Source organism: Salvelinus namaycush, unplaced genomic scaffold, assembly GCF_016432855.1.
Source record: "Salvelinus namaycush isolate Seneca unplaced genomic scaffold, SaNama_1.0 Scaffold976, whole genome shotgun sequence".
Taxonomy (NCBI): domain Eukaryota; kingdom Metazoa; phylum Chordata; class Actinopteri; order Salmoniformes; family Salmonidae; genus Salvelinus; species Salvelinus namaycush.
This window is the reverse complement of record NW_024061726.1, coordinates 71,144-96,122: the sequence shown is the minus strand read 5'-3', so window position 1 is coordinate 96,122 and position 24,979 is coordinate 71,144. Positions and strand designations below refer to the sequence as shown.

Here is a 24,979-nt window from a genome sequence, read left to right as displayed (position 1 = left end):
CCAGGAATGGGGTTCATATGAACCACAGAGACTGTGTGTGGGATAATAACATGGCCCTGTCCAACCCTGCTTGTTCCCTCGACTCCGCTACCAACCACCAATCTCCAACAGGGCCCTTAACCTGTATCACTAGACACCTCATAGTGAGCTACAGGTAGGAATCAGCAATGAATCACAATAATGAGACACCTCTGGGGAGGGATGTCAGCATCATTTAAAAATATAAATAAATATATAGTGTTTTATGACAAACCGTTTTTTTACAAATCCGTCAAGACACCAACTTAGACTTTACTGTGAAATGCTTTACTTACAAGCCCTTAACCAACAGTGCAGTTCAAGAAGAAGAAAACGTTTACCAAGTAGACTAAAATAAAAAGTAATAATAAAAAGTAACACAATGAGAATAACGAGGCTATATACAGGGGGCACCGGTACTGAGTCAGTGTGGAGGCTATATACAGGGGGCACCGGTACCGAGTCAGTGTGGAGGCTATATACAGGGGGCACCGGTAGCGAGTCAGTGTGGAGGCTATATACAGGGGGCACCGGTACTGAGTCAATGTGGAGGGTATATACAGGGGGCACCGGTAGCGAGTCAGTGTGCGGGGTTACAGGCTAGTTGAGGTAATCTGTACATGAAGGTAGGGGAGTGTAGTGACTATGCATAGGTAACAAACAACCAGCGAGTAGCAGCAGTGCACAAAAGGGAGGGGGTGGGGGGGGGTCAATGTAAATTGTCCGGTGGTGATTTTACAGATTTTCTAGACTTGGCGCTGCGGTAGCAGAGAAAACAGTCTATAACTTGGGTGACTGGAGTCTCTGACAATTTTGTGGGCTTTCCTCTGACACCGCCAATTATATAGGTCCTGGATGGCAGGAAGCTTGGCCACAGTGATGTACTGGGCCGTTCGCACTACCCTCTGTAGCGCCTTAGGGTCAGATGGCGAGCAGTTGCCATACAGGTGGTGATGCAACCGGTCAGGATTCTCTCGATGGTGCAGCTGTATTACCTTTTGAGGATCTGGGACCCATGCCAAATCTTTTCAGTCTCCTGAGGGGATAAAGGTTTTGTTGTGCCCTCTTCATGACTGTCTTGGTATATACTTCCACCTGGGTGATTGAAAGATGAACTGAGGTCCACACTCCAGTCCAGGTTTGATGGTGGTAATGCACCTTAAAGTTGGTTTCCAACCGCCATATAAAGTCCAAAGAAGAAAAATAAGCCTTAAAAGAAGGTGAAATTACGAGAAACTAATTTGGTTTACCGTTTGGGGTATTGCGACTGGCTTACTTATTTTGATGTGATATGAAAGTATTGTGTGAAATTATTCTCAATTGATATGAAAGTGCAGCGATTTATGTTTCTAGAAATGTATCGCAATTGAGAATGGATTCACATTTAGATGGAATATTTGACAATTTTAGCTGCCAGAGCCAGTCTACCTCTGAAAATAACATACAGTCCTTGGACCCTGAGGAGTAACGGGGGGCAGCAATCAGCAGTAGAAACAATAACAAAGCGTACTCCCTGCCTGTTTCGGTAAAAAGCTGAGGGATGGGGATGGAGAAATGCAACCATCCATGATATCAACATTATAGTTTTAACCATGTTTTGAGGATATACCGTGTTTGTTTATATTTACTGACAAACATTGGAGTAAAAATAAGCTCATATTTTGGGTTCTGATGGGGTACAACAGTTGAACTAAGCTCATGAGGCATTTATAAGTGAATTCTTAAAGAAACAATGGGGTACATATCATTAATGTACAAGTCCCAAAATGGATGTAACAACTGCTGATTGCCCCTTTAAGACTACATATTGGGCTAATCTAATAGGAGATATTGAGGACTACAGTATTTCAGGTATTGTTATTGGATGCATTTTATCACTTGTTAACGTTTTGTTGATGGTCTACTCTTGATGTTCTACACGTTACAGTGTAGCTTCAGCCATTCCTACAGAACAACATTAAAGTGTAGAACCCCTTTACTGCATATTGGTTCAACGACTGCAGAGACGGTACTTACTGGGGTTAAACGGATCTCCAACCTCCTCTTCTTCCTCCAATGTGACAGTCATCTCCCCCTCCTCCCCTTTCACTCCAAAAACTGCATCCTCCTCTCCTTTTACTGTAACTTCCTCCTCTTTCACTGAAACGTCTTTCTCTTCTTCTTTCACGGTAACAACCTCACCCTCTACGTGTTTTAATATTGTAACAGCCTCCTCTTCCTTCTCCTCTTTCACTCCAAAAATCGCATCCTCCTCTTTCACTCTGAACGCATCTTCCTCTTCTTTCACTGAAACGTCTTTCTCTTCTTCTTTCACGGTAACAGCCTCACTCTCGACTTGTTTTTTTATTGAAACAGCCTCCTCTTCGTCCTCCTTTTTCACGAAAGCTTCTTTCTCTTCTTTAGCAGGAGGAGAGTAGCTTAGTGAACTCATGGTCGGAGATGTTAGCTAGCTAGCATTAGCGACTAGCCTAGTTCTAAGCTAACTTAGCAAACCAGCTAGCTGACAAACAACGTAAATATATAATTAAATGGGCCAACAAGTACATACGACAGAAGTGTGTTTAAAACACATCGACTAATATACACCAAAACAGTGTAAAGCGGGTGAATGTTGTAGCTATGTTTGCTAGAAAGCTACCGAGGTGTCTGACTAGCTGTTGTTGTTGAGAAAGCGTCCCGTCCACTAGATTATACGTCACACTGGCAGCATCGCCTGAACCTAAAAGACGCACATCGCCATCTGCTGACTGGAGTGGGAAACGCAGTTGAGGAACCAAATGTTAATTTTTCATTTATTTCATAAAAGTTTAATATTATATTATGCCGTTCAAAGAGAAGCATGTGTTGCTTGATTCGTGTTTAATGAGTGAGAATTTAAAACAAATTTTACACCCACAATCAAATGGTTGTTAATAAATCTAAATCATGGTTTAGTGTTTCTGTATCAAAATGTACTTTTAACAAATTCAAATCCTTTGGAGTCATTTTGACCCCAGCCAAAAGCACCTTTGATAAATAGGACATTTATTTCAAATCAAATTCAAATCACATTTTATTGGTCACATACACGTGTTTAGCAGGTGTTATTGCGGGTGTAGTGAAATACTTGTGTTTCTAGCTCCGACAGTGCAGTAATATCTAACAAGTAATATCTAACAATTTCACAACCCAATACACACAAATCTAAGTATTTGAATCTAGGTTTCTCTGTAGACATGATCCATCCCGCCAGAGGGTGGAGGGGCACCTGTATCAGTGGTTTTGACCAGATAGACACCTGCAGACACACAGTATAGTGCCTCCCATGTACTCTCCTAAGATTGGACTTTTCTATACCACGTATCACGTGACTGTGTACAAAACTGCTAATGGTAGAAAACTCTGCCAGCTGTATACAGTGCATTCGTTAAGTATTCAGACCCCTTCACTTTTTCCACATTCAGTTACATTACAGCCTTATTCTAAAATTGAATATTTTTCCCCTCATTAATCTACACACAATACCCCATAATGACATCACAATACCACATAATGACAAACCAAAAACAGGTTTGTAAACATTTTTGCAAATGTATTTACTTAAGTATTCAGACCCTTTGCTATGAGACTCGAAATTGAGCTCAGATGCATCCTGATTCCATTGATCATCCTTGAGATGTTTCTCCAGCTTGATTGGAGTCCACTTGTGGTAAATTCAATTGATTAGACATGATTTGGAGAGGCACACACCTGTCTTTATAAAGTCCCACAGTTTTACAGTGCATGTGTCGTGGTAATTTCCTGTATTACTCAATAAAGAGAGAGAGAGAGCCAACCACACACAAGTCAGAGTTAAATTATATATTCCATCTTTAATATATATACAAGCTTCACCAAAGCCATGTTTTTGACTCTCAGATCAATTCAGTGTCTATAAATGAATTCTCTGAGAGTGCTTACAAAACAATTCTTAGTTTCATTTATAGCCAAGATACACCCCTCTCAACTTACAAAGAATCCTTTACCCGAAAGAGGAGTATCCTATCGCTAGACAGCATCAGCTATAAATCATTGTTCAGTTTGATCTCCCAAGACAAGGTTTAAATCTCATGCTTGTTACTTCACTGTCTACCAAAACATTACCTCATCCAATGGCATATATCAATTGTCATTTCTAGATATTCCCAAACCTGGACAAACTAAAAATCAGACAGTGAGCCTCTTAGATCAAATACTAGGTCAAGATAAGGGCAACTTCAGAGGGGAAATACAATGGTTCCAAACACTGCCAAACTCCTTCCCCCTATGAGAAAAGTAGGGAGTGACTGGCGTACAGACATTGTATGAGATAACTAACTGGTTCCCCAATTAATAACTCCATCCCGTCACATGGTTTAGGAATAGTTACAGACACGTTCCCATAAGGAAAACAACGTTCCCATAAGAAAACAACTGTCCTCTTCCCCTTCTGATATTCTACTTAGCACCACATGGTTTAACAGATACATTGACTTATGAAGACAAGCCCGACCTCTCCCCTCTCTGGGAAGAGCAAAAACCAAGCCATGAGGTCAAAGGAATTGTCCGTAGAGCTCTGAGACAAGAATGTGTTGAGGCACAGATCTGGAGAAAAGGTACCAAAAAATGTATGCAGCATTGAAGGTCCCCAAGAACACAGTGTCCGCCCTCATTCTTAACTGGAATAAGTTAGGAACCACCATTACTCTTCCTAGAGCTGGCCGCCCGGCCAAACGGAGAAATCGGGGGAGAAGGGCCTTGGTCAAGGAGGTGACCAAAACGCGATGGTCACTCTGACAGAGCTCCAGAGTTCCTCTGTGGAGATGGGAGAACCTTCCAGAAGGACAATCATCTCTGCAGCACTCCAACAAATCAGGCCTTTATGGTAGAGACCAGACGGAAGCTACTCCTCAGTAAAAGGCACATGACAGCCCGCTTGGAGTTTGCCAAAAGGCACCTAAAGGACTCTAACCATGAGAAACAAGATTCTCTGGTCTGATTAAACCAACTCTTTGGCCTGAATGTCATGTCTCATGTCTGGAGAAAGTCGGTACCATCCCGGTGAAGCGGTGGTCATGGCAACATCATGCTGTCATGTTTTTCAGCAGCAGTGCAAATTGTCCGCTGGTTTTGGTGTAATTTCTCACCCATTTTGTCAGTAGGAAAATTAATTTCCCCTCAGGCACACACATTAGTTGATTGTTATTATGAAGGTCATTTGTATAGAATGTACTTTCCCCCACTCATTCACCACATCTCATTACATTGCCTATTTATATGTGGTGACCTGACTGCGTCCAGACTGTCAAAGGCCCATCCTGGTAGATCTGAACCTAATTCAGCTTGGAGTGATCAGATAACAGAAGTCACATTTAGGTGCCAGGTGTAACTGAGTCCATAGATGCTCCATATCCATTACTTTGAGTGTTTTATATAATATGACTAAATTTGTTTCTTTCTGTGTTGCAGGGGCAGTCAAGAAATGTAACGGCAAGGCCACAGAACATGACATAAGCAGAGCTGTGGGAGACCACCTCAAGCCCCTGGTAGAGTCGGGGGTGGTGTTTACCACTCCACCACGCCTTCAGCAGGCTTGAAAAGTGGGATTGATACTGTTTTTCATACTAAGATGGAGGGTCTGTTGATTGATCAGTCATTGGGTTCATTTGTTGAAATCAAATCAAGCTTTATTTATACAGCACATTTCAGACATGATGCAACACAATGGCTTCACAGGAGAAAACAATGAAAATAAACAGTAGTACTTAGTACACAAAAATAACAGGATAAAAAAAACAGAAGATTAACAACTTAAAGACCAATGAGCATTCTAAGGAAATGCCATTGATTAAAACACTAATTGGATGCAATATCCAACCCAAAATATAAGCTTGTTTTTTAGGAGGGGTTCTCAAAGACACTATGGGGCTGTCGACTGAAAGTTGACTAGTAACAACAACTGGGACCAAAAAGACACCAACCATGAGACCCACTAAATCTGCCCAAGAAGAGGCAAGTAAAAAAAAAAAAAGTAAATAAAAGAAAAATCCATACCAAACTTCAAGACAGGAAGTAAACCAAAACAGTGGAGCAACTAAAGGTGTTGACTCTCTACATCTATCAAGACAACTGGAGCACTGGGCCAGACACTCTTAAATAGAACCTGGACCAGCTCAGGTGAAACACCTTCCCACTAACGAGATGGACAAGCCAGCACAGGTGTAACACATACTGACTAACGAGGTGACACCAATCAGTGCGTCCTACGTGCTAACGAGCTAGACTTGCTAAAGTCCAACCTCAAAACATAAATGGAAAAACCAAAGACTAACTAACACCTTAAGAGTTTGCTCACCAACAACAGAAAACAACTTCCATTTCACATTATAATCAACTGCAATGCTTCACCGTCACCAATATAAACATGGTGTCTGTCTACTGGCAAACAACAATATTTATTTTTTATTATTCCCACAAAGATTTTTCTTTCTATAGCTTCTAGAACTCTCCTCTTCTTAAAACTCACCAGCTTCTAGAACTCTGGTCCCCTTGGAACGAGCCCAAACAAAACTCATCTCCAATACAGAAAAACGTGCAGTAAAAATAAACTGTGATCCATGGCAATGCACTGGCTAAACGCAAAACACAAAACATTTTTACAGCCCCCCTTGAGACAATCAGCAACCAGGTTGTCCTCACAACGGACATGTCTGATTTCAAGAGGAAACTCCTGCAATATGCGTAGTAACTTTCCACCTCACTGCGGAGCTTCTCTCTCTTTTCAGGGTTCACTCGATAGGCATGTTGTTGGATCGGGGCCCAGTCCCCAATGTCATGCTCTAGTACATTTGGTTTGGCACATCTGAAAATGACCCTTGATATTCTAAAAACAGGGCAACAATGTCAATATAATTGTACCAAAAAATTGTCAGTTGGTTGCATGAATAAATATCACTACTAAATGTTATATGAAATATTTGATTGCATAGTATTATTTTCAACATCTTTTCAATTACATTGTGCCAGGTGGGATAGCCCAATGTCAAAACACAGTTTTAACATGTCCAAATCAATAACCAATATGCAGAAACAGTTTGGGATAAATTGAAAACCTAACATGTGGTATATACACAAACATCTGCCACAATAATTGTCTTTTTTAAAACAAGCTCCTTATAAACTGCACAAGCACCAAAAACACAGTTGTTTTGACAAGTAGCAATAAATCACGGATATCGATTAGGGGGGAAATTAGGTTGTACGTGCTGTTGAAACGAACACAACAAAAAAAACACATGGAAATTGGAGATATCTTTAACCTCACTGGTTAGAGGACAACCTGCAGAAGACAGTCAGCTACATTTTGGAGTGATGCATTTAAATTTAGGGGTCGCTAAACAAAGGAACGCAACACTTATTTGTCATTACTCATCGATATCATGTTGAAATCAATTGTGCCGAGAGGAGGGAGATGAGGTTGCACGTCCTGTTAAAACTAACAGCTCAAAAACCACACGGAATCTGGGAATAATGTGTACATCACTGGTTAGAGGACAATTTGTAGAAAACAGCTAGCTACATTTTAATTCAAGTGGGTCACTAACGTGGTAAACAGCTAGGAACACAACTCTTTTTTTTGGTTGTCACTTTTTGTTAAATCTCATAAATAGTACTCTTCCAATTCAGAGCCTGGATTTTCCCCCTGAGGCTAATATCCATATCATGTTGAAATCAATAGAACAGGGGACAAACATTTAGGGTTCTACATTGTGACATCATTTCATTGAAATCATGAAACAACTCCTTCATGTATGTATTTTCTGATGTTTGATCAGACACCTTTTATCAGAGTATCTCTTATCACATTGATCACAGCTATGAGGTTTCTCTCCTGTGTGTGTTCTCTGGTGTATAGTCAGATAGCCAGATGTAGTAAAACTCTTCCCACATTGACCACAGCTATAAGGTTTCTCTCCTGTGTGTATCCGCTGGTGTATAGTCAGATGGTCAGATCTAGTGAAACTCTTCCCACATTGATCACAGCTATAAAATATCTCTCCTGTGTGTATTCTCTGGTGTTCAGTCAGATGGTCAGATCTAGTAAAACTCTTCCCACATTGATCACAGCTATAAGATTTCTCTCCTGTGTGTATTCTCTGGTGTAAAGTCAAATGGTCAGATCTAGTAAAACTCTTCCCACATTGATCACAGCTATACAATTTCTCTCCTGTGTGTGTTCTCTGGTGTAGAGTCAGAGAGCCGGATGTAGTAAAACTCTTCCCACATTGATCACAGCTATACGGTTTCTCTCCTGTGTGTGTTCTCTGGTGTAGAGTCAGAGAGCCGGATCTAGTAAAACTCTTCCCACATTGATCACAGCTATACGGTTTCTCTCCTGTGTGTGTTCTCTGGTGTCTAATACGATAGCTAGATGAAGAAAAACTCTTCCCACATTGATCACAGCTATACCGTTTCTCTCCTGTGTGTGTTCTCTGGTGTTCAGTCAGATGGCTAGATTTTACAAAACTCTTCCCACATTGAGCACAGCCATATGGTTTGTCTCTTGTGTGTAATCTTTGATGTATTTTAAGTTTTAATGAAGAATTGAATCTTTTACCACAGTCAGAGCAGCAATGAGATTTCTTCCCTGTGGGTCTCTGCAGGTGTTTCTGGAGGAGTTCTGATGTGGAGAGACTCTTCTCTGCCTCTTCAGCCTCATGTTGTTGTTGAGGCTTCCCAGAGGATCCACGATAGTCCCGTCTCTCACCTGTGTGAACAACAAGGTCAGACAGACGGTTAAAGTCCCACAGCAAAAATCCACTGTTAATTTGAGGTAAAAGGTGATGCCCAGAGTATACCCATTAAGTTGTACAACAATTGACGTCTGTTAAATTATTTTACAATTGTCTTAAGATAGTCAAAACCTAAGCAGTGTGCCAGATGACCTTCGGCCTTTCTGTGTTTGTGGTAAGGAGATTTTCATTGTTCACAATGTATTCTGAACATTACAGCACAAGATCAGGAGTGCTACTCAAGGAAACTCACATTAAGCTCTGTGTCTATTCACTAATTCACCACCGTGGGGGAAAACTCAGGGGAGTTCTCATAGGCTGACAGCAATAATAGCCTCCATTTACAGGTTGAATATGAGTGCATTTCACATTACTATTGGATTATAAATTGTAAGGCTCGCTTGAATGTCCTGGTTAATATGTTTGTGTTGTCGTCACAATTTAACTGCTATATACTTAAAAAAACACTTAACCAGTAAAATGCTCTTTGGCTAGCTTTAACATCAGCCATAACTTCCCCCTAACAACAACATAGACCTACTGTAGAACCCATAACTTCACCTAACAACAACATAGACCTACTGTAGAACCCATAACTTCACCTAACAACAACACAGACCTACTGTAGGACCCATAACTTCACCTAACAACAACATAGACCTACTGTAGGACCCATAACTTCCCCTAACAATAACATAGACCTACTGTAGGGCCCATAACTTCACCTAACAATAACATAGACCTACTGTAGGACCCATAACTTCACCTAACAATAACATAGACCTACTGTAGGACCCATAACTTCACCTAACAATAACATAGACCTACTGTAGGGCCCATAACTTCCCCTAACAATAACATAGACCTACTGTAGGGCCCATAACTTCACCTAACAATAACATAGACCTACTGTAGGGCCCATAACTTCCCCCTAACAATAACATAGACTTACTGTAGGACCCATAACTTCACCTAACAACAACATAGACCTACTGTAGGACCCATAACTTCACCTAACAACAACATAGACCTAGGACTATAAATAATTTAATATTTCAGGTGAAACATGGAAACTAAAATGTCTTTGTCATGATATTTCATAACCAGATAATTTTGTGAATAATCCCACTAGACTACTCTGTAATGTGTTGTCATTCTAAATGTCCTGAATCAAGGAAAATAGCTCTGTGTGTTGTACAATCGCCTATCCATCAAGGAACAGTTCTCTACACATTATGATCTAAGTATCTCTGTGTCCAAACAGATCTACAAGACCCTACCTGTAAATCAAGCATTTGCATTGTGTGTGCTATGCCCTCGTGCCGCAATTTTAGCAAACACAGAAAGGGGCCTATATTGGAGACCAAAAGTCATCTGGCACACTGCTTAGAGTTTCAACAACTTGAAAAACGTGTTTCTAGCCTGCAATCATCAATGTTACTACTAATGTGAAAACAAGACTAAATATGACTATTGTTGCTGTCTTGACTGGCTTAATTTTCAAATTGAACAGACGTCAATTGTTGTACAACTTCATGGGTACGCTCTGGGCATCACCTTTTACCTAAAATTAACAGTGGATTTCTGCTGTTGTGGGCCTTTAACCATCTGTCTGACTTTGTCGTTCACACAGGAGAGAGACGTGACTATCGTGGATCCTCTGGGGAGCCTCTACAACATCATGATGCTGACGAGGCAGAGAAGAGTCTCTCCAGATCAGAACTCCTCAAGAAACACCAGCAGAGACCCACAGGAAAGAAATCTCACTCCTGCTCTGACTGTGGGAAAAGATTCAACTACTCATCACACCTTAAAATACATCAAAGAATTCACACTGGAGAGAAACCTTATAGCTGTGATCAATGTGGGAAGAGTTTTACTACATCTAGCAATCTAACTGAACACCAGAGAATTCACACAGGAGAGAAACCTTACGGCTGTGATCAATGTGGGAAGAGATTTATTCTGCTACAAACCCTGAAATCACACCAAAGAATACACACTGGAGAGAAACCCTTTGGCTGTTATCAATGTGGGGCGAGTTTTTCTCACTTAAGCAGCCTGATAGGACACCAGCGGGGACACACAGGAGAGAAACCTTATAGCTGTGATCAATGTGGGAAGAGTTTTACTACATCTAGCAATCTAACTATACACCAGAGAATTCACACAGGAGAGAAACCTTATAGCTGTGATCAATGTGGGAAGAGTTTTACTATATCTAGCTCTCTGACTATACACCAGAGAACACACACAGGAGAGAAACCTTATAGCTGTGATCAATGTGGGAAGAGATTTATTCTACTACAAACCCTGAAATCACACCAAAGAATACACACTGGAGAGAAACCTTTTGGCTGTTATCAATGTGGGACGAGTTTTTCTCACTTAAGCAGCCTGATAGGACACCAGCGGGGACACACAGGAGAGAAACCTTATAGCTGTGATCAATGTGGGAAGAGTTTTACTACATCTGGCAATCTAACTATACACCAGAGGATTCACACAGGAGAGAAAGCTTATGGCTGTGATCAATGTGGGAAGAGTTTTACTACATCTAGCAATCTAACTGAACACCAGAGAACACACACAGGAGAGAAACCTTATGGCTGTGATCAATGTGGGAAGAGTTTTACTACATCTAGCAATCTGACTAGACACCAAAGAACACACACAGGAGTGAAACCTCATAGCTGTGATCAATGTGGGAAGCGTTTTATTAGATCTAGCCAGCTGACAGTACACCAGAGAACACACACAGGAGTGAAACCTAATAGCTGTGATCGATGTGGGAAGAGATACTCTGATAAAATATCTCTGATTAAACATCAGAAAATACATACATGAAGGAGTTGTTTCATGATATCAATGAAATAATGTCACAATGTAGAATGTTTTAACATTGTAGTGGGAGTATTTTAATGATGTCACAATGTAGAATGTTTTAACATTGTAGAAGGAGAATTTTAATGATGTCACAATGTAGAATGTTTTAACATTGTAGTAGGAGTATTTTAATGATGTCACAATGTAGAATGTTTTAACATTGTAGAAGGAGAATTTTAATAATTTTTGATCTATTTGAATGAATGTCAGAATGTAGAACCATAAACGTTTGTCCTCTGTTCAGTTGATATTATCTATCTATTGATTTTAGCCTCAGCGGAAAAACCCAGGCCCTGAATTGAAAGAGTACTATTTATTTAACAAAAAGTGACAAAAAAAATTGTGTTACACTTAATTAACACGTTGGTGACCCACTTGAATCAAAATGCAACACTTCAACATGTTTAGGTTTTCAATATTCAATATATCACAAACTGTTTCTGCATATTGGGTATTGATTTGGGCACGTTAAAACTGTGTTTTAACATTGCGCTATTCCCATTTAGCCAAATGTCATTGAAAAGATGTTGAAAATAAGACTATTAAGCCCAAAGTCAAATATATGTTCGGTTGCAGTTGTAGTTTTTTTCCCCAATGAAAAACAACTTAATTTCAACATACTTGCAGCCTAAACACATGGACGTAGTATAATAAATTGGTCTATAATCAATTTTATTAACAATCTTACATCTTACATTTCGCACGTATAGCTCGTTAGCACGTATAGCTCGTTAGCACGTATAGCTCGTTAGCACGTATAGCTCGTTGGCACGTATAGCTCGGTAGCACGTATAGCTCGTTGGCACGTATAGCTCGTTGGTACGTATAGCTCGTTGGCTTGTTAGCACGTATAGCTCGGTAGCACGTATAGCTCGGTAGCACGTATAGCTCGTTAGCACGTATAGCTCGGTAGCACGTCCAGTGCTCCAGTTGTCTTGATAGATGTGGAGAGTCAACACCTTTAGTTGCGCTACCGTTTTGGTTTGCTTTCTGTCTTTAAGTATGTTGTGGGTTTTTCTTTTGTTTGCCTCTTCTTGGGCAGATTTAGTGGGTGTCTTTTAGGTCCCAGTTGTTGTTACTTGTCAACTTTCAGTGGACATTGAGAGCAAAACTTTTATTGCATCAAATGGTTGTTTTATGCAACAGAATAGAGGGTTCTTAGAACTATTGTTTCTGTGTGTTCTACTGAGGATGGGCCTCTGGGAGAAAACACTGACAGGAGATTTACAATGTCTTTTGGGTGATTAAAACCTAAAGAGACCACATTCCAGAGCATGAGTTAATGTTTCTGTTCTATATTGTACCAGGGAGAGATGACCCCAGGGCCAGACCCTGGTCTCTACACAAAGAGTACTGTTTTTACAGCAGATACTGTCTGCTGAGAATTATAGGTATCTTTCATGCAAATATTAATCTTGTGACCCGTTCTATACATCTGTTGTTCGTCATATAGATTGAAAGGGGTGTATCTTGGCTGTAAAAGACCTTTGTACTTTTGTCTCGTGCCTCTCAACGAATCATCTGGGGGTGATTTGTCGACCAGCCATTATCGTAGAGCACTCAATTGATTCACTTTATTTGTGTACGTTGTATTGACCTGCTCCCTTATTATTAAGTGAATAAAGATTTAGTTTTAGAATATTTCTGACTTGTGTGATAAGTTTGTCTCCTCATTTGATATTAAAGAAATTAACCACATTTGGCGATGGGGGTGTGAGTCTTCACTTGGTGACCGGTCCTGACGACCTGGGTAAATCGTGCACGAGCGATCCCTCAAACTTGGGATCTCAGAGACCACACTCTGGGAACGGAGCAGATGGACCCACCTTTGATCTGAGAGGCAGCGAGCCGAGTGGACACCACATCTCGAAAGTAGTTTTTTTTTAATTAAGAGGAAACTCGCAAAGTGGAGTTAAGCCTCGTAGGCTCTGAGTGTGTATTCCTGTGTGGAGGTGTAAACAGGGCCCAGTCAGTAGGCTCTGAGTGTGTATTCCTGTGTGGAGGTGTAAACAGGGCCGAGTCAGGAGGCTCTGAGTGTGTATTCCAGTGTGAGGGGGGCACCTTGGAGGTGTAAACAGGGCCCAGTAAGGAGGCTCTGAGTGTGTATTCCAATGTGGAGGTGTAAACAGGGCCCAGTCAGGAGGCTCTGAGTGTGTATTCCTGTGTGGAGGTGTAAACAGGGCCCAGTCAGGAGGCTCTGAGTGTGTATTCCTGTATTTTCCCAGTATGAGAGGAGTTGCTAGATTGATTGAATAAACCTTTTTCCATAAAGTTAGTGAACCAAGGTGGCTGACTAGCTGTTGATGTTGAAGAAGCATCCCATCCACTAGATTATACGTCACAGTGGCAGAATCACCTGAAAGACGCACATCGCCATCTGCTGACTGGAGTTGGTATCGCAGTTGAGAAAATACTTTCAGACAAAAAGCTAAAAAGCAACTGCCTCAAAAAACCAACGACTCCCTTTGAAAACGGGCGATGTGGCATCAGAAACATTTATTATAGTGTAAAAATGTACTACAAAGTGTAGTTAAATTAAATAACTTTGGTCATACCCAGTCAGCACGTGACGTCCAAGGACATTGAATTATGGGCGATATCAGGTCTGTCTGTTGTGGCCGCTATTTTGCCCCAAAACAGTCATCCCAAATTGGGCTGTGTGTAACTATGTAAATGTCTCTCGGACAAGGTGACTTTCATCAATATACACTCTAAAAAGTAAAGGTTCCTGGAGTATCCTTTAGGGGGTCCTCAAATTGAAACTGTGGGGGAACCCCTATAAGTTATTTGAATAAACCCTAAATATAGGTTCCTCAAAACACCTTTTGGGGTTCATTATTTTAACTCCCTGTCCACCCTCCCTTATAAAGACATATTTTAATAACAATATTGATTTAAATAATTCATTGTTTATTTAGTGGCACCACAAATGTGAATTCATATTTACAAAACAATTTACCAAACAAAACACATTACAAAATTGCAACATTTCTGCAAACATGTCAGACCATAATAAATAATACATTTACTTTGTATAGTGCTTTTCATGACATTTAAAAAATATAAAATAATGATGTACAATAAAAACAACATACATTAAAAATGAATCATAGGTAAACTAACAATATTGTAGACTTGATGCTAAATACAGATTTTTCAGCTTTAGTGTGTATATCGTATCCACTTAGTTATGTTAGGAAGTTTGCCATCTTTATGACCGGCCCTGGTAACTTCACCCCAACTTCTCTTCTCCCCAGAACACAGTAACTTAACAACATAAGTGTTTTTCTGACATTTTGGGAAATTTAAGGGAGAATAAAAAAATACAGCCCTAGCAGAGCCCCAAGTCCCATGGGGACGTACTCGAGGGCGTGGATGTTCTCCCCATCAAAGGCCAGCAGGATTTCACTCTCATGGTGAAATGGATTTCCGCCGATGTGCAGTAAAGGAGTGAAGAGCGGTGAAATCTGTGTGTCAACAAAAGTAAGAAAAGATTAATACACACAATTAACAAAGAACATAACAAATGTTCAGCTGTAGTTTTATATCAGCATGCACACCTATGTTTATGAAGAAACAGATGATTGGTGCATAGGCATACCTTGTCACGGACATAAAGGCCACTCGGGTCCTCATTGAAGAGGTAGGGCAAGAGCAGAATCGATGCTGTGGTCTCCAGTCCTAGTAAAGTAAACCAATTATATTACTACACTTGCTAATTTTATTACAAAATACATTAGAGAAAGGGAAGGAATAAGAGCAAATCCCTCTTCTGTATTGTCCTTCAGGGACTGTCAACATAGCAGGATGATGTCCTCACCCCTGCCTCGCCTCTCGACCTCTGATAGTCCTTCAATTATCTTTTTGTCTATATCCATTCCATGGACTTGATTCATTTCTGAGAAGATCTGAAAAGATCATTTGCACACATTTGTATGCTAATAGATGTCAGTTTGTATTGACTGCTATGTAGGTTAAATGTACACTTAAAATGCAGCTGTCATACAACAGATCTGTACCTTCTTCTTGATCCCAATTGCATTGTGTCCATGTTCTGTCCTATAAGAGTTTCAAAGGAAGAGAAAATGTGTCAAATAATATTCTTACAAGCATTAAAACATATATATTTATATAAGATAAATATTGAAAGATAAATGGCATCAACATACAATGTAATGTAAAATAGAAGAACATATTGGAGAAAGCACTAGCCAATACAGTACTGCCAGACAGTAACAGTACTGCCATACAGGCCTAATATCACATTTCAAGATATCTTTGTTCACAAATTGTTCAATATTTTATCAGGCTGACTTGAAAGATTATACGCAACATTTTGCTGCGTGGCAATACTGTTATTGGATTATGAAGGGCATTTATACAAAAGAGGTAGTCTAGACACTGTATTAATACCAATATGCATTGAATCCGATCTACAGTTACCATCTAAGATATTAATTTCCCTCCACAAGGGGGCGTACATGTAACGTTTCCAAAATGGGATAGTATTGTCCATGTGACGTTTCCAAAATGGGATAGTATTGTACATGTAAAGATACCAAAATGGGATAGTATTGTCCATGTAACATTTCCAAAATGGGATAGTATTGTCCATGTAACGTTTCCAAAATGGGATAGTATTGTCCATGTAACGTTATGCCCCCTTGTGAGTTAATAGTATTGCATGCTACAGCAGGCTATATAAAGAGGAAGACCTCCATTGACGATTCAGTTCGTTGTAACATCTCGTCTGGACAGGTCACCGTCCTTAGTTAGTTAGTTAGTTAGTTAGTTAACGTTAGCTAGTTCATTATCACAAAAGTGAGAACTGCTCTAGATTGGAAACTTACGTTAATGAGTGTAAAGACATGTTGGCTTTATGGAAACGATATACAATATATGGGAAATAATATAGTTGGGGGAAATAATCCAAATCTAGTTGTGCCTAGTTAGGACATAACGTTAGCTAGCTAGATAACGGTACTGTACTGTAGCTCATACAACGCCGACGGTCAAACCCGGCTTTCTAATATTTACGGTAATTAACTATAGTAACGTTATGGAAGATATTCACAGAAAACCATCATTGTCTTCGTTATTCATTATTAGTATGTTATATTATTATATAAATTATTTCGAGACATATTCAGAGCCAAACATCAACCCAACTTAACCTTTTTAACTGTTGTCGCATCCAAACTCGCCACCATCGCTTTCAGTTGTAATTGCGAAGTTCCCGGAAGAAGTCCAGCAACAACGGAGGTTCCTCGATGAACCCACCTTCTAACAAGTTCTTTGAAGAACCTTTTGGGGCTGTTTTTCATTGACCAAGAACCCTACGGTTCTTAGGGGATCTGAGAACAACTCCAGTTGAACCCTTCATGTTTAGAGTTGTAGTCGGCTCTATTTACTCTCAGATTCAAAACATGCTGATTAGCATCAACGATCAAGTCAGCTGCTGCTGCTCCAATACAGTATGAGGTGAGACGGTGAACTGACGTTGAATCATAATAATTAAGTTAATAAAAATGTATTAGTGAAACTTTAAATTAAATATATTATGCTATTGTTATCATATAGAAACATCATGGAATATTGTACATCATATTAAATATATTACTCTATTGTTATCATATAGAAACATCATGGAATATTGTACATCATATTAGCATCAACATACATTATTGTTTCATTCAATTTCCCATAATAAGGATATTTCATATTTTCAAGTTCAGAAGTCAGAACCCATCACCTGCTATGTAAAAGAGACAGAAGAAGGCACAATGGTCAATGCTACCTGGGATCCTTGGGACATCCCTACCCTAACCTTAACCCCTACCTTAACCCTGTAACCCTAAACCCAACAAAAATTTTGATTTTGTCAGACAGCATAGACAGCAGCTCTACACTTTATTGACTGACTGATCCATTCATCCTTCCATCCCTCCTCAGCCTTCCTCTCCTCTGAAGACCCAGTGAGGGTGGAGCTCAGTCAGAGAGCTGTTGAGGGACTGGTTAGGAAGAACACTTCTACAGCCAGAGAGGTCAGAGGTCACACATGGTTTAGATGGTAAATATTTATGTCCCCTTAGTGGTTCATCACGTCAGCAAAAGGGAATATGTTCCATCATCCATGTTTATTTACATTAGTGCAAATTGTCCACTGATATTGGTGTAATTTCTCACCCCTTTTGGCTGTATGAAAGTGAATTCCCTCTCAGGCATACACATTTGTTCTTTGTTATTACCCGAGCCCCTGCCTGTTCACCTGCTATCATCCAGAAGGCGAGGTCAGTACAGGTGCATCAAAGCTGGAACTGAAAGACTGAAAAACAGCTTCTATTCACATTTGTTCTTTGATATTATGAAGGTAATTTGTATCAAATGTACTTTTCCCCACTCATTCACCCCATCTCTTTACATTGCTTATTTATATTCAATGGCCTGACTGCGTCCAGACTGTCAAAGGCCCATCCTGGTAGATCTGAACCGAATGCAGCTTGGAGTGATCAGACAACAGAAGTCACATTTAGGTGCCAGGTGTAACTGAGGCTATAGATGCTCCATATCCATTACTTTGAGTGTTTTATATAATCTGACTAAATGTGTTTCTTTCTGTGTTGCAGGGGCAGTCAAGAAATGGAACAGCAAGGCCACAGAACATGACATAAGCAGAGCTGTGGGAGACCACCTCAAGCCCCTGGTAGAGCCGGGGGTGGTGTGTAACACTCCACCACGCCTTCAGCAGGCTGGAAAAGTGGGATTGATACTGATTTTCATACTAAGATGGACCAAGAGTCTGTTGATTGGTCAGTCATTGGGTTCATTTGTTGAAATCAAATCAAGCTTTATTTATACAGCACATTTCAGACATGGATGCAACACAATGGCTTCACAGGAGAAAACAATGAAAATAAACAGAAATATTTAGTACACAAAAATAACAGGATTAAAAAAAAACAGAAGATTAACAACTGAAAGACCAATGAGCATTCTAAGGAAATGCCATTGATTAAAACACTAATTGGATGAAATATCCAACCCAAAATATAAGCTTGTTTTTTTAGGAGTGGTTCTCAAAGACACTATGGGGGTGTCGATTGAAAGTTGACTAGTAACAACAACTGGGACCTAAAAGACACCAACCATGAGACCCACTAAATCTGCCCAAGAAGAGGAAAAATAAATAAAAACCCACAATAAACTTAAAGACAGGAAGCAACCCAAAAAAGTGGAGCAACTAAAGGTGTTGACATTTACATTTAAGTCATTTAGCAGACGCTCTTATCCAGATACAAGCCAGAACAAGTGTAACACATACTGACTAACGAGGTGACACCAATCGGTGCGCCCTACGTGCTAACGAGCTAGACGTGCTAAAGTCCAACCTCAAAACATAAATGAAAAACCAAAGACTGTAACACCTTAAGAGAATGCTTACCACCAACAGAAAACAACTTCCATTTCACATTATAATCAACCACAATGCTTCACCGTCACCAATATAAACATGGTGTCTGTCTACTGGCAAACAACAATTAAAAACAATATTTATTTTTTATTATTCCCACAAAGATTTTTCTTTCTATAGCTTCTAGAACTCTCGTCTTCCTAAAACCCACTAGCTTCTAGAACTCTCGTCTTCCTAAAACCCACTAGCTTCTAGAACTCTCGTCTTCCTAAAACTCACTAGCTTCTAGAACTCTCGTCCCCTTGGAACGAGCCCAAACAAAACTCATCTCCAATACGGAAAAACGTGCAGTAAAAATAAACTGTGATCCATGGCAATGCACTGGCTAAATGCAAAACATTTTGACTGCCACCCTTGAGACAATCAGCAACCAGGTTGTCCTCACCACGGACATGTCTGATTTCAAGAGGAAACTCCTGCAATATCCATAGTAACTTTCCACCTCACTGCGGAGCTTCTCTCTCTTTTCAGTGTTCACTCAATAGGCATGTTGTTGGATCGGGGCCCAGTCCCCAATGTCATGCTCTAGTACATTTGGGTTGGCACATCTGAGAATTAACCCTGATATTCTAAAAACAGGGCAACAATGTCAATATAATTGTACCCAAAAAACTGTCAGTTGGTTGCATGAATAATTTTCATTACTAAATGTTACATGAAATGTAAATATGAAATATTTGATTGCATAGTATTATTTTCAACGTCTTTTCAATTACATTTTGCTAGGTGGGATAGCCCCAATGTCAAAACACAGATTTAAAGTGTCCAAATCAATAACCAATATGCAGAAACAGTTTGGGATAAATTGAAAACCTAACATGTGGTAAATACACAAACATCTGCCACAATAATTGTCTTTTTTAAAACAAGCTCCTTATAAACTGCACAAGCACCAAAAACACTGTTGTTTTGACAAGTAGCAATAAATCACTGATATCGATTAGGGGGGAAATCAGGTTGTTCGTGCTGTTGAAACTAACACAACAAAAAAAACACATGGAAATTGGAGATATCTTTTAGCTCACAGGTTAGAGGACAACCTGCAGAAGACAGTCAGCTACATTTTGGAGTGATGCATTTAAATTTAGGGGTCGCTAAACAAAGGAACGCAACACTTATTTGTCATCACTCATCGATATAATGTTGAAATCAATTGTGCCGAGAGGAGGGACATGAGGTTGCACGTCCTGTTAAAACTAACAGCTCAAAAACCACACGGAATCTGGGAATAATGTGTACATCACTGGTTAGAGGACAATTTGTAGAAAACAGCTAGCTACATTTTAATTCAAGTGGGTCACTAACGTGGTAAACAGCTAGGAACACAACTCTTTTTTTTGGTTGTCACTTTTTGTTAAATCTCATAAATAATACTCTTTCAATTCAGAGCCTGGATTTTCCCCCTGAGGCTAATATCCATATCATGTTGAAATCAATAGAACAGGGGGCAAACATTTAGGCTTCTACATTGTGACATTATTAAAATATTCCTACTACAATGTTAAAACATTCTACATTGTGACATTAAAATACTCCTTCTACAATGTTAAAACATTCTACATTGTGACATTATTTCATTGATATCATGAAACAACTCCTTCATGTATGTATTTTCTGATGTTTGATCAGACACCTTTTATCAGAGTATCTCTTATCACATTGATCACAGCTATGAGGTTTCTCTCCTGTGTGTGTTCTCTGGTGTATAGTCAGATAGCCAGATGTAGTAAAACTCTTCCCACATTGACCACAGCTATAAGGTTTCTCTCCTGTGTGTATCCGCTGGTGTATAGTCAGATGGTCAGATCTAGTGAAACTCTTCCCACATTGATCACAGCTATAAAATATCTCTCCTGTGTGTATTCTCTGGTGTAAAGTCAGATGGTCAGATCTAGTAAAACTCTTCCCACATTGATCACAGCTATAAGATTTCTCTCCTGTGTGTATTCTCTGGTGTAAAGTCAAATGGTCAGATCTAGTAAAACTCTTCCCACATTGATCACAGCTATACAATTTCTCTCCTGTGTGTGTTCTCTGGTGTAGAGTCAGAGAGCCGGATGTAGTAAAACTCTTCCCACATTGATCACAGCAATAAGGTTTCTCTCCTGTGTGTGTTCTCTGGTGTCTAATACGATAGCTAGATGAAGAAAAACTCTTCCCACATTGATCACAGCTATACCGTTTCTCTCCTGTGTGTGTTCTCTGGTGTTCAGTCAGATGGCTAGATTTTCCAAAACTCTTCCCACATTGAGCACAGCCATATGGTTTGTCTCTTGTGTGTAATCTTTGATGTATTTTAAGTTTTAATGAAGAATTGAATCTTTTACCACAGTCAGAGCAGCAATGAGATTTCTCTGCTGTGGGTCTCTGCTGGTGTTTCTTGAGGAGTTCTGATCTGGAGAGACTCTTCTCTGCCTCGTCAGCATCATGAGGTTGTTGAGGCTCCCCAGACGATCCACGATGGTCACATCTCTCTCCTGTGTGAACAACAAGGTCAGACACACGGTTAAAGTCCCACAGCAAAAATCCACTGTTAATTTGAGGTAAAAGGTGATGCCCAGAGTATACAAATCAAATCAAATCAAATTTTATTAGTCACATACACATGGTTAGCAGATGTTAATGCGAGTGTAGCGAAATGCTTGTGCTTCTAGTTCCGACAATGCAGTAATAACCAACAAGTAATCTAACCTAACAATTCCACAACTACTACCTTATACACACAAGTGTAAAGGGATAAAGAATATGTACATAAAGATATATGAATGAGTGGTGGTACAGAACGGCATGGCAGATGCAGTAGATGGTATAGAGTACGGTATATACATATGAGATGAGTACTGTAGGGTATGTAACATAAAGTGGCATAGTTTAAAGTGGCTAGTGGTACATGTATTACGTAAAGATGGCAAGATGCAGTAGATGATATAGAGTACAGTATATACATATGAGATGGGTAATGTAGGGTATGTAAACATTATATTAAGTGGCATTGTTTAAAGTGGCTAGTGGTACATTTTTACATAATTTCCATCAATTCCCATTTTTAAAGTGGCTGGAGTTGAGTCGGTATGTTGGCAGCGGCCGCTAAATGTTAGTGGTGGCTGTTTAATAGTCTGATGGCCTTGAGATAGAAGCTGTTTTTCAGTCTCTCGGTCCCTGCTTTGATGCACCTGTACTGACCTCGCCTTCTGGATGATAGCGGGGTGAACAGGCAGTGGCTTGGGTGGTTGTTGTCCTTGATGATCTTTATGGCCTTCCTGTGACATCGGGTGGTGTATGTGTCCTGGAGGGCAGGTAGTTTGCCCCCGGTGATGCGTTGTGCAGACCTCACTACCCTCTGGAGAGCCTTACGGTTGTGGGCGGAGCAGTTGCCGTACCAGGCGGTGATACAGCCCGACAGGATGCTCTCGATTGTGCATCTGTAGAAGTTTGTGAGTGCTTTTGGTGACAAGCCGAATTTCTTCAGCCTCCTAGTGGTTAGAGCAGGTAGCCTAGTGGTTAGAGCAGGTAGCCTAGTGGTTAGAGCATTGGGCCAGAAACCAAAAGGTTGGTGGATCGAATCCCGAGCTGACAAGATAAAAATCTGTCGTTCTGCCTCCTGAACAAGTCAGTTAACCCACTGTTCCCCGGTAGGCCGCCACTGTAAATAAGAATTTGTTCTTAACTGTCTTGTCTAGTTAAATGAAACTTAAATGAATAAAATCATTTTAAAATGTAGCCGAATTAAATACCCACAACATTCATTCTGTGGGTACTAGATTGACTCAGTTCACAGATTGTCAGCTAGACAGTGATTGTGCATCAATTTCATCAGACTAAATTAGAGTAACAACCAAATAAAACAGACACACAGGAAATGTTCAATGACCCCAAAATACTTCATTCTGTGAATCAGCCTTTTATTTCCTATCATAAAGAACACCTGTGGAAATGGGCCGTGGATTTAGACATCCATCTGACTCCAAAACAAGACATGATTGAATAGTTGAATAGTGTCTAATCCTAAATAATCAGCACAATGGCAGGTGTTAGTGCAGAGCTGGAACAGAAACCTGCACACCCAGTAGCTAGATCTCTAGTAGCAACATTGGCCATGCATTTTCTAGGTCTATGCATCGTCGCTTTAACAGTATTGGTGTAGTCATACAACTTATTCTAACAGTAAACCAACAGCATATTCAGAGCATTTAGAAAGTATTCAGACCCCTGGACTTTTTCCACATTTTGTTACGTTACAGCTTTATTCTAAGATGTTCTAAATAATATTGTTTTCCTCATCAATCTACACACAATACCCCATAATGACATCACAATACCCCATAATGACATCACAATACCCCATAATGACAAAGTGAAAAACATAAATACCTTATTTACATAACTATTTAGACCCTTTGCTATGAGACTCAAAATTGAGCTCAGGTGCATCCTGTTTCCATTAATCATCCTTGAGATGTTTCTACAACTTGATTGGAATCTACCTGCCATAAATTAATGTCAGAGCAAAATCCAAGCCATGCGGTCGAAGGAATTGTCCGTAAAGCTTTGAGACAAGATTGTGTCAAGGCACAGATCTGGGGAAGGGTGCCAATTTTTTTTGCAGTATTGAAGGTCCCCAAGAACACAGGGGTCACCATCATTCTTAAATGGAAGATGTTTGGAACCACCAAGACTCATCCTAGAGCTAGAGCCCCTGTTCAAACAGAACAATCAGAGAAGGGCCTTGTTCAGGGAGGTGACCAAAAACCTGCTGGTCACTATGACAGAGCTCCAGAGTTCCTCTGTGGAGATGGGAGAACCTTCCAGAAGGACAACCATCTATACAGCACTCCGCCAATCAGGCCTTTATGATAGATAGTGGCCAGACGGAAGCCACTCCTCAATAAAAGGCACATGACAGACTACTTGGAGTTCGCAAAAAGGCACCTAAAGGACTCTTAGACCATGAAACAAGATTCTCTGGTCTGATGAAATCAAGATTGAACTCTTGGCCTGAATGCCAAGCGTCACGTCTGAAAGAAACCAGGCACCATCCCTACGGTCAAGTATGGTGATGGCAGCATCATGCTGTGGGGATGTTTTCAGTGGCAGGGACTGGCAGACTAGTCAGGATCGAGGGAAAGATGAACGGAGCTAAGTACAAAACAATTTCCATTGATGAGGCTAATATCCATTTAACAGGGAGCGAACGATTAGGGGTCTACATTGTGACATCATTAAAATTCTCCTACTAAAATGTTAAAACATTCTACATTGTGACATCATTAAAATACTCCTACTACAATGTTAAAACATTCTACATTGTGACATCATTAAAATACTCCTACTACAATGGTAAAACATTCTACATTGTGACATTATTTCATTGATATCATGAAACAACTCCTTCATGTATGTATTTTCTGATGTTTGATCAGAGATCTTTTATCAGAGTATCTCTTGTCACATTGATAACAGCTATGGGGTTTCTCTCCAGTGTGTGTTCTCTGGTGTATAGTCAGATGGCTAGATGTAAGAAAACTCTTCCCACATTGATTACAGCTATAAGATTTATCTCCTGTGTGTTTTCTCTGGTGTGATAACATGCTGCTTGAGTGAGTAAAACTCTTCCCACATTGAGTACAGCTATAAGGTTTCTCTCCTGTGTGTGTTCTCTGATGTACAATCCGATGGCTAGATGTTGTAAAACTCTTCCCACATTGATCACAGCTATAAGGTTTCTCTCCTGTGTGTGTTCTCTGGTGTGATACCAGGATGCTTGACTGAGTAAAACTCTTCCCACATTGATTACAGCTATAAGATCTCTCTCCTG

General features: G+C 40.1%; 2 protein-coding genes across 2 annotated transcripts in view; one reads left to right on the top strand and one right to left on the bottom strand.

Moving 5' to 3' along the window:
* Window positions 1-10,550: 10,550 nt before the first annotated feature.
* LOC120043615 (zinc finger protein 850-like) overlaps window positions 10,551-24,979 on the top strand; it is a gene marked incomplete at its 5' end in the record, with an annotated part of 31,692 nt that continues 17,263 nt past the window's right edge. The window contains one exon of the mRNA XM_038988174.1: window positions 10,551-11,618. Within this exon, the coding sequence (XP_038844102.1) occupies window positions 10,551-11,618 (1,068 nt within the window). The remainder of the gene's footprint in view (window positions 11,619-24,979) is intronic.
* LOC120043613 (zinc finger protein 2 homolog) lies at window positions 20,899-24,944 on the bottom strand (the record flags this gene model as incomplete). The annotated part of the gene is made up of 2 exons (XM_038988172.1): window positions 20,899-21,455; window positions 24,575-24,944. Coding segments are annotated over 2 exons (927 nt in total), but the record flags the coding sequence as incomplete, so codon positions are not given.